The sequence below is a fragment of the Typha latifolia genome, chromosome 2, assembly GCF_019914945.1.
Source record: "Typha latifolia isolate L0001 chromosome 2, TyphaL0001v2, whole genome shotgun sequence".
In the NCBI taxonomy this organism is placed as follows: domain Eukaryota; kingdom Viridiplantae; phylum Streptophyta; class Magnoliopsida; order Poales; family Typhaceae; genus Typha; species Typha latifolia.
Genome location: NC_133087.1, coordinates 17,583,768 through 17,596,824, shown reverse-complemented (window position 1 = coordinate 17,596,824; position 13,057 = coordinate 17,583,768). Strand labels below are relative to the sequence as shown.

Below are 13,057 nucleotides of genomic sequence, written 5' to 3'. Positions count from 1 at the left end.
TAAGTAAATTATATATAAGCTAGATAAAAGAACTACTCCTTCCTAATATATAAGTAAAATAATTTGGCTAACTCTTCCGAGGAACGTGCCACAATTGTTCCAAACGATAGGGTACACCTAGCAGAAGAATGGCGTTGTCAGTTCAAGAATAACCTAGCTGAGAATGACAAAACTATCCTTCTCAAAAAAAAAATAAATAAATAAGTTCATTGTTTAATTTACCTTTACACCTTTTGTCCTCTTCTCTTAGAAGGGCATTCTTGTCACCTGAGAAGATAAGAGTAGGTTGTTATGTCAATAATAATACCAACTCTGGCAGTATCATCTCCCTCATGCTGATATTTGGAAGGAGGACGAAGCCAAGTGAGGCCGAGTAGTCCTCTCAACCTCTTCATGACCACTTTAAGAGCTCGTACTAATGACTAGAATTTGGCCATGGCCCACCAGCAGCAAAGATGCCAGGTGTCTTGTTTAGAACTAAGAAAGTACTTCTCATACTAGTCAAATTACTGCCACCCAAGAGCTCTACCAATGTAGACCTTGAAGATAGTTTGTAGGTTAAGTTAGCATTTTAAAATACATATGGGAATCTTGAAGCAGTGGGAGTACTGTAAATTAATCCCAAGATCTAAAGGCTTTCCCTTGGTTTTCCAGTAGGTAGCTTTCTTGGAATATATGCTATCACTGAGAAGAGGCATATATGGTATAGGAATCTGAAAACATAATTGGATGTCTGATAAATGTAAGTGACCCAAGATGGTTGGTGTCCTTCCTTTTGTAGTTTTCTATTTCCTTTTCCTTGACCATATGCATGCTTGCAGATGTGCACTCAATTTGCATTGCCTTCTTTGATTGGCTATCTCCGCATCGCAACCGCAACCAAAAACTTTCCCAGAAATTGCGATGAGTATCTAAGATAATTAAAAACAGATCCATATCTTCAAAGTGGAGAATATATAAGTAGACAAAAGTATGTTCAAAAGCCATTCATCCAACTTCCCCACAAAATAAAAAGATATTAGCACCATAATAGTTTAGTGTAGGAGATGTACTATGCTAACCAATAGTTACTCCAGAAATGGTCAATCATTCTCCCCCCATATGTGACTAAGTGGGTTGTGGCATCTAAAGGAAAAAAGAAAAGGAGAAGCAATTATACTATCTGGAGTTTGATTCCCGAGAACTATATATATGTGTGTGTATTCATTCTAGAATTGGGTATATACCATAGTAGCTTTTTTTTCTTGTATAAAGACAACTAGGTTGAATGCCGTGCAAAAGACAACGCAGGAACTTCCAAATTCCAATAATGGAGAAAAGCTCTCACTAGAAGATGCTATTTACTCAAGATCATGAGAGAAATAATGCAATAAGAATCACTACAACATTATAGCTGACATTAGTTTGTCTGTCTCATTCTATAAACATGTGATTCTACAGAACAATTGTTGATTCAATCCAAGCATAGGGGTATGCAAGAAAGTTGAGATCTACCTGAAGAGTTCAAGATCGAAGTTCATATATATATATATATATATATATACATTTCTTGATAAAACCCTTTCTTGTATCTCCATCTTCCAGTATGGTAATCATGTAATAATAAAAACAGGACTAGAAAACAATAGAGAAGATATATATATATATATATATAGCAGTTTTGTTCCTGCAAATTTAGAATGATTTGCAAGCACGGTAGGAGTCATTCTTGCCTTCCAATATTGTTCATTTAGATGTATCACTCAACCATATTATTCTCTCTTATATGCTATATTCATAATGGAGCCAGTACTGTTCTCCTTAATTGACACACCTCCAAATGTTTGCTCATCTCCAACAGGGTATCCAGCTTGGAATTTAAAGCTATTATTAGTATAAGTAGGTCAGGATCCACAGCATCACATGAATACATGATAGATGCGCATCGCAGTACAATGATCGGCACATTGATTGCATTGAAAATGAGAAGAAGAGAGGGGACCCCAGGCCATGGTAACCTCACATGATTAGATCAGTCGGGAGATTAATTAGAGGCTGCCAATTAAGCTAATTACTCTCTCTCTCTCTCTCTCTCTCTCTCTCTCTCTCTCTCTCTCTATTTTCTTTTGCAACATGCAAACTGCAGTCTGATTAAATTAGCGTGCGTTGAAATGTCGTCAGACATATATGTGGACAGTACCCTACCACTTTAAGAGCTCCCCCCACTTCATTGGTCCTCAGCTTACTGTATGACACCACCCTCCCAATTACCGATCTCTCAAGCAACAACAAGAGCTTTCTGACATGATCATGTCTCTTCCTAGAAGACTGCATCTACTTCTCCAAATTACCTTACAACAAAGATCTACAACACTTTCAGTTCATGTCCATCCATGACTACTGAGTATGTATATGCACATGACAAGCTAGCATAAAAAAAATACATACTCACATACGTACATACGTATACACATGTATTATGTGTTTACATAGTTGGAATAAATAGGAGGAGCAGATGAAGGCCAAGGTGTTAGATATGGCTGATAATATTGGAAGTAATAGCGACTCCGAAGGTGTTCATGATAACTACAAGGTCGGAGCGGGGAGCTCCATAGGGGCGGCTTCGGGTGATGGAGGAGGAGGGATCAAGGAGCAAGATCGCCTGTTGCCGATCGCAAATGTGGGGCGAATCATGAAGCAAATCCTTCCCCCGAATGCCAAGATCTCCAAGGAAGCCAAGGAGACGATGCAAGAGTGCGTGTCGGAGTTCATTAGCTTCGTCACGGGGGAGGCGTCGGACAAGTGCCACAAGGAGAAGCGCAAGACGGTGAACGGCGATGACTTGTGCTGGGCGCTGAGCAACCTAGGCTTCGATGACTACGTCGAGCCGATGAGGAGGTACTTGCACAAGTATCGAGAGATGGAAGGTGATAGAGCCGCCGCCGGATTAATCCATGGTAATAAGACCACAGGCTCAGATGCTAGAATCGACGAACCGAGAGGCGAGCCGATCGGAAATCAATACTCAGGATCTGGTCGTCATTTCATGTTCAATGCCATGGAGAGGAATAATAATGATCATGCTTCAACATCAAGGAAATTTTAGGGGGTTAGCTAGAGACTACTGTATACGAATTATAGCATAGGATAAGTGCTAATTGCAGCATAAGATCTTTAGATCTTGTGTTTCTGCTTTATTTGTAAACAGTGTCGAGCGTTACTAATTTTAATTTGTGCTGCTAAGATATGCGGTGGTGTTGTTGTTTGATGCCTACTACCTTCAGACAAAATTTCTGTTTTTTTCTGTTTCCTTTTTCTTTCAAGAAATATAGCAAGAAAGAAATTGGTGATTTCAAATGTCTTGTCAGTTAATTCTGGAGTTATTTGCTGGTTTTATTGTTCTTAAATGCGTGTCTGTAGCCTAATACGATGCTTCTTTATTGGCATATTAAATGGTTCGATAAGTGGTTGAAGAAATGGAGTACCTTCAATAATTTGGACAGCTATTATAGTTGATGGCAATCTGTAAGATGTCCTATATGTGGTCTAACTTTTAAGTGCTAATTTGATCTTTAAGTTTTCCTTTTCGAAACTCAACTGCTTTGTCTCATGATATGATAAAGGCCAAACGATTAGGTGACATAGTTATGATTATATGAGAAGAACTCTAGTCCAATATTATAAGTGCCAAACCAATTGACGATATCAAGACCATACAGCAATCCAGCTTTGATGAAGAGTATACCCTAGTTCATGCCTCTTTGTAAGGATACACTTATTTTTACCATCATGTCCATGTTGCCTAAAACAAAACATGCAAGTATCCAAATGAAAGAAATACATGGTTTAGTTACAATACAAAAGGTTACATACTGGACAAGGTATAAGTAACATAGATAGTTAGAGAAAATAGAAGGCATATAATAAAGATCCCTTGCCCCAAGGAAGTACATGGTTTGGAGTGAAAGTTTTCACTAGGCTTTTGCAGCTTGGCTCTAGTATCTTGGCATATATAAATAAATAAATAAATAAATATATATATATATATATATATATATATGGCTTTGTTTCCAAAGACTAAGATGAATGAAATATTGAGCCTGGTTTAGATTAAATAACCCGGGTTTTGCTCCTTCCAAAAAGGAGGTTGCTTCCAACAAGGAGGCTCCTTACGAAGCAACAACCATCAAAAGATGAACTAGTCTCTTTAGTATCAGTTATGCTAAGTGGTTTCCATATGATCTATGGAAGGCTGCTGAAATTGTGTAACCTTTCTGAAGGGAGCAGACCTAGAGCTGTCACTCTCTCTTCTCAACGTAGATCCAGATTCTTCGCCACGTGCCATCACTATGGGAATCACATTCTACAGCACGCGCATATTGCACGATTTGTCGGCAGGTGTCACCTCGATATTCACTTGTTCTTTTAATCTTTTCAACAGCCAGGAACAGAAGAAAAAAGATGTTATATATGATCTTTCAGAGACCATGCATATTTTCAGTTGTCACCATAGCAAGCGTATTATCTATCATATGATCAGAAGTATAACTCCTAGTATTCCTAGAAACTTTGGCAAATGTACATTGAATATAAACTTTTCAAGTAAACAAGGGGATAATTTGTATTACAGTTACACATGCAGGACCTGATTAGTACTCCTTGATACTCTTTCAGCAACCTTTGTTGTCTTAATTATGACACATTAATTCTACGGTACAAAGGCCAGTTGGGAAAATATACATGACAGGTGCCATTTATTGAATATCTATGTTTATAAAACTACAATATTCGAGGTTTCAAAGAAAGGTAGAAGGACTGAATCCCTTAATTTTTGTTTTAGAATATTTAACAGGTGCTATTTGTTCCTTCGGATAAGAGAGTTTATAAAGAAGATCTACCTTAATTCTTTAGCATCGACATTGGAATGCAGCTTTCATTTGAGCTGAGGTCTGTCTCCCTGTGTAGCCTTTCCAAATGAAGTAGAGATCCCTTCTCAATATCGATACAGATCATCCATGGGCATGTGAATGGCATCCACATCGGAATCATGTTCTATCGCATGCGTGTACTGCACGATTTGTCGGCAAGTGTCCTCTCAACATTGCTTGTTAATACTTTCGAATCAAAGCTCAAAAAAAATAAAGGAACAACTGACTTGGAGATTGTCAGGTCATGTGTCATGCATAAAATGCATTAATCCATCCGACGTCACAACCAACCAAATTCTTTGATGTTTCTTATGTTTACAAATGTCATATTTGATCTTCACTGGAGAATAAAGTCTACATATTATTATTGTATGATCACGCAATACGTATTAAGATGTAGGCCTGTAAGAAGTTCTGGATAAAGAATGCAATCTTCACATTTAATAACTGAAGATATATAAACAAAAATTAAAAAGAAAGGTTACTGAATTAATTAACGAGTGATCAGGCAATAGAAAGATTCAGGCCTCCAAGTTCTGATAATGAATGTAAATTGCACATTTAATAACTGAAGATAGAGAAAATTTACTGAATCACTGAGTGAATTTTTTTAGTTTCTATGTTTTAGTTGCCTTAAATGATTCCTTATAGTTGTACGCTATACACACAACGTTGAGTTGCTCTAATATGATTTTCCATATAATCTCAAATCATCGCTAGTACTGCTGAATTAAACAAACCAAAATTGCTGTAGCTCCTGTGATTATTAATTTTATACCATGCCCTAATGTCTATTTTTTAACCTCAAACAAGGCAACATGATCACACTAAATATGTACCTATATTGTTAATCTCCAAACTAATACTGGGAGTACTTTTAAACTGGTTGGTCAGGTGTCAAGGTAACGAGTTATTATTGGGCGTACCCAGACAATGTTAGGCCAATAGCATTAGAACATTCTCACATCTTTTGAGGGATATTAGGAACTTATCGAGTAAACAAGTAGATGAATATATCCTCATGCCTATATCAACACTCAAGTAAGGAGCTCAGATGCCACAAGGTGATAATTTCCTTCAGTTAGTTTAGGACGTTTTTCTCCTCGTTAGAGATGGATGGAAAATTATACGGCAAAGACCATTCTAGAGGCAGCTGCAGTCTTCCAAGGGCCTCACTGAATGTTATCTCAGAAGATGAACGCGTGGATGGAGTCAAGGAAGAAGATCATCTATTGCCAATAGCCAATGTTGGGCGAATAATGAAGCAAGTTTTACCGCCTAATGCTAAGATATCGAAGCAAGCCAAAGAAACTATGCAGGAGTGTGCATCAGAATTTGTCAGCTTTATCACTGGAGAAGCCTCAGATCGATGCCGCAAGGAGAAGCGCAAGACGATCAACGGAGATGACATTTGTTATGCTATGAAGTCACTTGGCCTTGATGAATATGCAGAGACAATGGGAAGATACTTGCATAAATATAGGGAGAATGAAGAGATCCTGGCAACATCAATGAAGCAGAATAAGGCTATTCAGATTGATGTTCGAGATGAATTATCAATCTTTAGAAAAGATCGACATACGAAGCAACAACCACTTGCTAGTTCTCTGGATGTCAAAGATCCTGCAAACACTCAAAAATTTCTCTAATTAATGGCGAAGTTGGGCTTTCTGCTGAATGATAATGTTCCACATGATTTATATGATATGATGAGGGAAAGAAAGAACTTTATCTGCTAACTTTTCTTTGTCATCTTCATTCATTAGAAAGTCCTTTTCTACCATCACTATTTGTCAGCGTTTCTAATTTTAGATTTATATAAGGTTTCTGTTTCTATATATACAAGTATGTGAATTCTACATATTCCTCTTGATAACTGAACATATTGAGCATTTTAATCTAATTGATCTTGTATGCTAGCTGCTCGTCCGGAGTTCTGATATAAGTCATTCAAGGAGTTGAGAGTAATCATAGCTGAATTTTAAGTTTTGATATAACTTGGTCACAAATCCTTCTTTACTTAACTTCCTTAAAATCCATCTGTGAGTGTAATCAAAGATATGCATAAGCAAGACCGCATATCCCAGTTCTACTTGCAATTCTATAATAATCTTATTACCTTGTTATAGGTGTTTGCATACAGAGTGTATAAAGTTCAATTGCAGCAATCATGAAACATAATGACGAAAGAAGAACCTAAATCATAGATGAATTTAGATGTGGACTCTTTAGCCGAAGCTTAAAACTCACTGCAAAGATTGCTATTGCAGGATTTCTGGTAAAGAAACTATCAGACTTTGAATAATTATCATTGATACTGAAATAAAAGTAAGATGAAGTACTGTCATAATGTAATATTGGAGAACAGAAAAGAAGCATATTTGATTGAAGAATTAAAAAATATCCTATCTCCAATAAGAGGTTTCTCATTTTACAATAAAGCTTGAGGGGACCATTCGTTAGGAAATATTTTGAAGTTAATGTCAGGCTCTCCTCTCAAAGGTGCTTGGCTTCATCACAAACATTAGAATCGATTGCGTCAATAATTCAATTGGAATGATGCAGCTTGTCAACAAGTGTTGAATTTGGAACTAAGAAGGAATCGCGTGAGCACCACTGCGTGGAATCGCACTAATCAACAAATTTCAACCTATTATTGATAAGATTCGCATGCGAAGAAGGAGCCCTTTGCAAGCTTCTGATGCCTATTGGAGCTTGTCGCACCGAAGTACCATCTTTAAAATTGTAGTATTGATTAAGAAAATTAGGTGCAGCACCACTAGATACTTTTTCTTCATGTATCTCTGTGTAACACCATGTCCTCAATTGCGGAAAATTTTAGTAGAGCAATACAAATCATAAGCAAGAAAGACAGTTTTCTCCTCTACTAAGAGGTTATTCATTCCAATTTCGGTCAGGTAAATGTTTCATTGGGAATTTGACATTGATAACTACTATGTGATACAGTCATCATACCTTCAAGACTAAGTAGGAAAGGAAGCACATTGATAAATGAAGAATTAGGTACTTCTCATGGGTCTGCATCTTTTAGGAGTTTGTTTCTGTTTCCAGTATCATACTATCATGTTCAGACTTGCCACAAGCATGTTCACAGGGTCTGATTAAAGTTGAAAAAAAAGGAACTTAATAATAGCCTGCAAATTGTTGCAAATCTCAAAATCATATCTAATTAGTAGAGGATCAGAAACTCAACTGATATATCAGACAAGGGATAGATCAAAATTTTATCCAATTAGAATAAAATTAAGCATAAACCTCATTAACTGAAAACATACAAGCATGCAAGATATCAGAACAAGCCTAGCAACATTAATATGTTACGAGAAATCTCGTGTCCTAAATACAATTTTTAAATATAATATTCATCCTTGGATTTTCCCTTTTAACCCAACAGAAAAAAGAAAAGAAAGAAAAACTAAGAAGTCATGCTCTGAATAAGGCGAACTTATTAATTCTTCTTGAGTACTTCTATTATAGTTCAATAGTCATTCCAACCTTGAGCAACTGCCTGCGAGGAATAGTAAACACTTTATCTTGTTGCCTCAAGTTACTCTTCATTATATTATAGGCATAGTTTATCACTATCTTCTTCCAAATCCCACTCTCCTTCCCTGCAACCACCTCATTCTCCCCAAAGAGATGCACCACTCCATTATTCCACTCCTTCTCCACCAACTCGATCTCTCTTTCCACCACCGCCTCACTTACAACTTCGCCGTCTCTGAACCGCTCTTCTTTCATGTATTCCTTCAGCCTTTCCACCAACATCTTATCGAACTGCTCGTTCTCGTTCCTCGCGTCCTTGTAGCCATATCTCGCGACGCATCTGAACACAAAACTGTCGCGAGACCCGACACGACGGAACAAGAAGCGCTCCTCGGTCGGAACCCTACTTATCGGCAGCGACTTGATGGAAACGAAGACGAGTACAGAGTGCAACGCCGGCACATTTGCAACGTAATGCTCAAATATGGGAGGAATACCTTGAACAAGCTCGGAGTAGAAGAAGGCAATACCAGGAAGGTGGCATACGTTGGAATCCGTGGCTAAATTCTGCAATCTCTCGTTTGGTACCTTGTTCCTTAGTTCATATGTGTATCTTTTGTAGTAGACGTAGTTCCAGACGAGCATTACTGCGATGAGGAATACAGCAAAGGCTAATGGAAGGTAGCCGCCTTGATCGAACTTGTAGAGCACCGAACTCAAGTAGATAAGCTCGACTGATCCGATCACGGCCACGAAGATGATTATCTTGATGATGTGGGTCTTCCATATCATGATCATGATTAGAGTTACAAGAGATGAAGTGAGGGTCATGACAAATACCACAGCAATACCTGCATTTTGATACAAATCAAGAGTCAAAATTTACTACTATGGTGGTCACTTTTTGCAAAAATATTTTAAATTTTTGAGACAGTAAAAACAAAAATGGATGGGTAAATTATAAATTTGAGAAAAAAATTAAAGGATTAAAGTTGTACAAAGTTGTAGTCTTGTAGATGACGTACCATATGCGTTGCCGATCTTTACAGTGGTCTTAAAGCCGGCGGTGACGGCGATGCAAGCAACCATAAGAACGTAATTTATCTCCGGGATGTAGACTTGACCCTCGTACTTAGATGAGGTGTGGATAATTTTCACACGTGGGAAGCAACCAAGTGAAAGGGACTGTTGGATTATAGAGAATGCACCCGAGATCATGGCTTGGCTAGCAATCACGGATGCCAAGAGAGCCAATACAAACATTGGCCAGTATAATCCATCTGAACAAAAAGTTAAAAAGAATGAATAAATTAAATAAGGTCATCAACTTTCTTCACATAGTGTCAGTGACAAATTTCTAACATTAATGGGCTTCTATGTCATCAGTTAATAGAAGGAGAACATACATGCATGCAATTCAGCTAAAGATTTCTGTGTAAAATATCACAAAAAATATATGAACAAATTAACTTTTCCTTCAAAGGTAGCAATTTTGATCCTAACTCCAAGATTAAGTGTTATAATGAAAGTTTAACAAATAAGAACAGTGTAGATATCGATATTAAATTTCTATTCTTTTGTTAGGATAACATGATTAGAGATTTGTGCAACAAGGAATTAAAGAAGTATACACACAAATGCTAACTTATGAAATCATTACGTGGTATTGATTGGTAGAAGGTGTCACCGACGTTCTCCTTGTACTTCCTCAAGTATGATGCTTGGCCCGTGTATGCTAAGATGAGGCATGGGAAAGTAATACAGCATATGCTTATTTGAATTGATCGGACTGTAAAGTGCCCAACATCAGCAAAGAGTGCTTCCACACCTATTTCACAATAATTCTTAATATAAATCATTCAAAAAGAAAACTGCAATCATATTTATTGTTAAATAATTACTTAATTTGAAAGCTTAAATGGTTAGATAACAAAAGGATAATTACCTGTTATGCAGAGAACAACTCCGCCAAGAGAAATCCAAGCATTTTTTCCATTCCTCTTAAAGTAGTACACAATGTACATGGGATTAAGCGCTTTGATCACCAATGGATCATATTTGACAAAGTTGTACACACCTACGCCAGCAATAGCTAGGAGCCAAATGGTAATTATTGGCGCAAAACTGTAGCCCACCTTATCAGTTCCAAATCTCTGAACTAGGAATAGGCAAATCAGGATGACGATTGAGATCAACACGATCCTGTCTGAGAACGTAACAAAGTATGTCAAGCATTCATAAGTTTTTGATCAGATTGGAAAACTTATTATTTACCCAAATAATTTACTCCCATATAACATAAAATATTTTATGCATCCTTGCCTAACTCCTCAAGCTCAGGTGGGGCCATCCTATAACTACTTGAATAATAAAATTAAGTTTACGAGAAGGCCTGGTTTGATCAAATACTCCACAGTAATTGCTTTATCTCTAGTTTCTCTCGGATTATAGACGAAATAAGTTAAGTGAGACTTTTTCTCTATAATACTAAAAGAAAAGAAAAGCAGAAGAAGTTTGGCTGAGGCATATCACATGTCTAGAAGTGGGATATAGTCAAAAAGGTGATATTCATTAAATGAAACGTGAAACTGTATGCTTTGTGCCCATAAGAAAGAAATGAACTTGCAAAATATTGGTCTATTTTGCTATCATCTTTTACCATCAGTCATAGAGTCTGTGGCCGCCTTAATGCCGCCTACCGCAGATAAAACTGTCACAAAAATCCAAACTTAGATTAGAATAAACAAACAAAACAAAAGTCTACGAGGAGAGAAGAAATAAACAAAGTAAGCTAAAACAGTAAGTACTAATTAAGTAAGTTAAAGCAGTACAATGATGTTACAGATCCTTATCAAACAGTTGAGAGATTTAGAAGTAATATCTTTCTAATGATGAATAGAATAGATAGGTATAGACTATAGAGACTATATATATATATATATATAGAGAGAGAGAGAGAGAGAGAGAGAGAGAGAGAGAGAGAGGCTTGGCTCTCACATGCTCTTTCTTTGTGCTAATTAATTGCTATGGTTATAGGATTTTCGCAAGTGGGCCAAGATATATCCTCTATGAGGACAAACATAAGATTGCAAAATAGTTATAACTTTACATCACATGCCACTTAAGAGAAAGGTGCATTTTCAAATACAAATGTATATAAAACTTTTTAACTTCTATTCTAAATGGTATACTTAACTTGACAAGCCAATACTAGCATCCATGTACCTTGCCGTCGAAAAGTCATGCAGTCCAAAGATACAAGCAATCCTCAACGGCACAATCAATGAGTAATTTGTCATCAAGATGGCCCTTTATACTACAACTTTAAGAGAGACTAGAAAATTCATGAATTTGGTTTTACTGCTGGTTTTTGCCTTTTGTTGGTGGATATATAATCATACTTTGTTTGTTCTAATGACCCACTTAAGTAAGGATTAAAGAAGAGGAGATATGCAGCGATACATCATATACCTGATATGCATGGCGTTAAAACTCCATCTCCTATGACCATGGAAGTCCCTAGCATGGTAACGAACAAAAGGAAGTACTTGGCAAATCGGCTGTTCTCGAGAGCCGCCTTCACCTTCGTAGCTCGTTGGAGTCGCCGATTCGGATATTCCAACCGGAAGTTCGATACTTCTCTGTCTTCTGCTTGCTGGTTTGGTATCAACCCTACTTTCGCATAGCGGCATATCAACGAATACAAAGCAAACGTGCCTCCTGCAGTCCCAAGCACCCCCCAGATTCCAATATGAAAACATTTATTCTTAGTAAATAAAAAAGAACGCATCCCTATCATCTAACAGAGATCTCACCGTCGCCATTGTCATTGGCTTGGAGGACGATGAAGACGTACTTGATGATCGGTATGAGGGCGAAGGTGTAGAAGATGAGGGAGAGCACTCCCAAGATATCATCTTCATGATGGATCCCTTCGGTGAACGTGCTCGCGTACACGTACAACGGCGAAGTCCCGATATCCCCATACACAATCCCGATGCTCTGGAACGCAAGCCGCAATACCGTCTCCCAATCCTTCGCCTATAATTGTTAGACAACAAATTGTCCCAGATCAATAATAATGTTATCTATAAAGCAGATGGACATGCATAACAAGGAGATATGATAACCTGGTTGGATCGGGAAGCGTGAGACGAGCTGATATTGGCGGCCTCCATGTCGAGTGAGTCGTAGCGGCGGAGCTTCGAGGTCTCGAAGTTCTCCCCGACGACATCTCCGTGCCCGTCCGATTCCGCGGCACGGGCTTCGCCTCCCTCATCCATTGTTGTTTCTCTTTAAGCGCTTTAATGATTGAGGAGGATAGATGGAACGGGGGAGGAGATGAAGGTTTTATAGAGGGAAGGATGAAGATGCCCGGGTTGACCGGAAAAAGCCGGTGAAGGGGAACGGAAGAAGAGAGGAGACCTCGGACACGTCTTAGGGGGGTATTCTTGGAAAAAGGGCACGCGCAGCCGGGCTGGCGTTGCTGTGGGGTCCACGAGATCGCGCCGTATTAGGAGCCAGTAACGGTCCGTGATATTTGCACTCCCATTTTGGTTCTATTAAATATATTTCTTGAGAATGATAAGTATGAATCGTGGCATCTTGGTTTATCTTCAGCAGTGTGATCGATCGATGTCAAT

General features: G+C 38.0%; 3 protein-coding genes across 3 annotated transcripts; 2 read left to right on the top strand and 1 right to left on the bottom strand.

Annotated features, from left to right (window-relative positions):
* Positions 1–2,299: 2,299 nt before the first annotated feature.
* Positions 2,300–3,336, top strand: LOC140782293 (nuclear transcription factor Y subunit B-1-like). The gene has a single exon (XM_073128783.1). The coding sequence runs from the start codon at positions 2,495–2,497 to the stop codon at positions 3,083–3,085; it is 591 nt and encodes a 196-aa protein (XP_072984884.1). The 5' UTR covers positions 2,300–2,494; the 3' UTR covers positions 3,086–3,336.
* A 2,683-nt stretch (positions 3,337–6,019) lies between these two features.
* LOC140781988 (nuclear transcription factor Y subunit B-4-like) lies at positions 6,020–6,556 on the top strand. Its single transcript, XM_073128301.1, has one exon. It carries the CDS (start codon positions 6,020–6,022, stop codon positions 6,554–6,556), a length of 537 nt encoding a protein of 178 aa, XP_072984402.1.
* Positions 6,557–8,215: 1,659 nt separating this feature from the next.
* Positions 8,216–12,759, bottom strand: LOC140782945 (potassium transporter 5). The gene is made up of 8 exons (XM_073129855.1): positions 12,545–12,759; positions 12,230–12,455; positions 11,886–12,134; positions 11,074–11,124; positions 10,360–10,620; positions 10,075–10,242; positions 9,440–9,694; positions 8,216–9,265 (listed from the first exon to the last, which is right to left on the bottom strand). Exons 1-8 carry the CDS (start codon positions 12,695–12,697, stop codon positions 8,400–8,402), a joined length of 2,229 nt encoding a protein of 742 aa, XP_072985956.1. The 5' UTR covers positions 12,698–12,759; the 3' UTR covers positions 8,216–8,399.
* Between the last annotated feature and the right edge of the window lie 298 nt (positions 12,760–13,057).

Excerpts from the sequence above, each read along its gene's own strand:
- LOC140782293 (XM_073128783.1), top strand. The coding sequence starts at position 2,495 with ATGAAGGCCAAGGTGTTAGATATGGCTGATAATATTGGAAGTAATAGC.
- LOC140781988 (XM_073128301.1), top strand. The coding sequence starts at position 6,020 with ATGGATGGAAAATTATACGGCAAAGACCATTCTAGAGGCAGCTGCAGT.
- LOC140782945 (XM_073129855.1), bottom strand. The coding sequence starts at position 12,697 with ATGGATGAGGGAGGCGAAGCCCGTGCCGCGGAATCGGACGGGCACGGA. Across the intron at positions 12,456-12,544 it reads ACGCTTCCCGATCCAACCAG|GCGAAGGATTGGGAGACGGT; the intron begins GTTATCATATCT and ends TAACAATTATAG. Across the intron at positions 11,125-11,885 it reads TTTAACGCCATGCATATCAG|TTTTATCTGCGGTAGGCGGC; the intron begins GTATATGATGTA and ends TTTTTGTGACAG.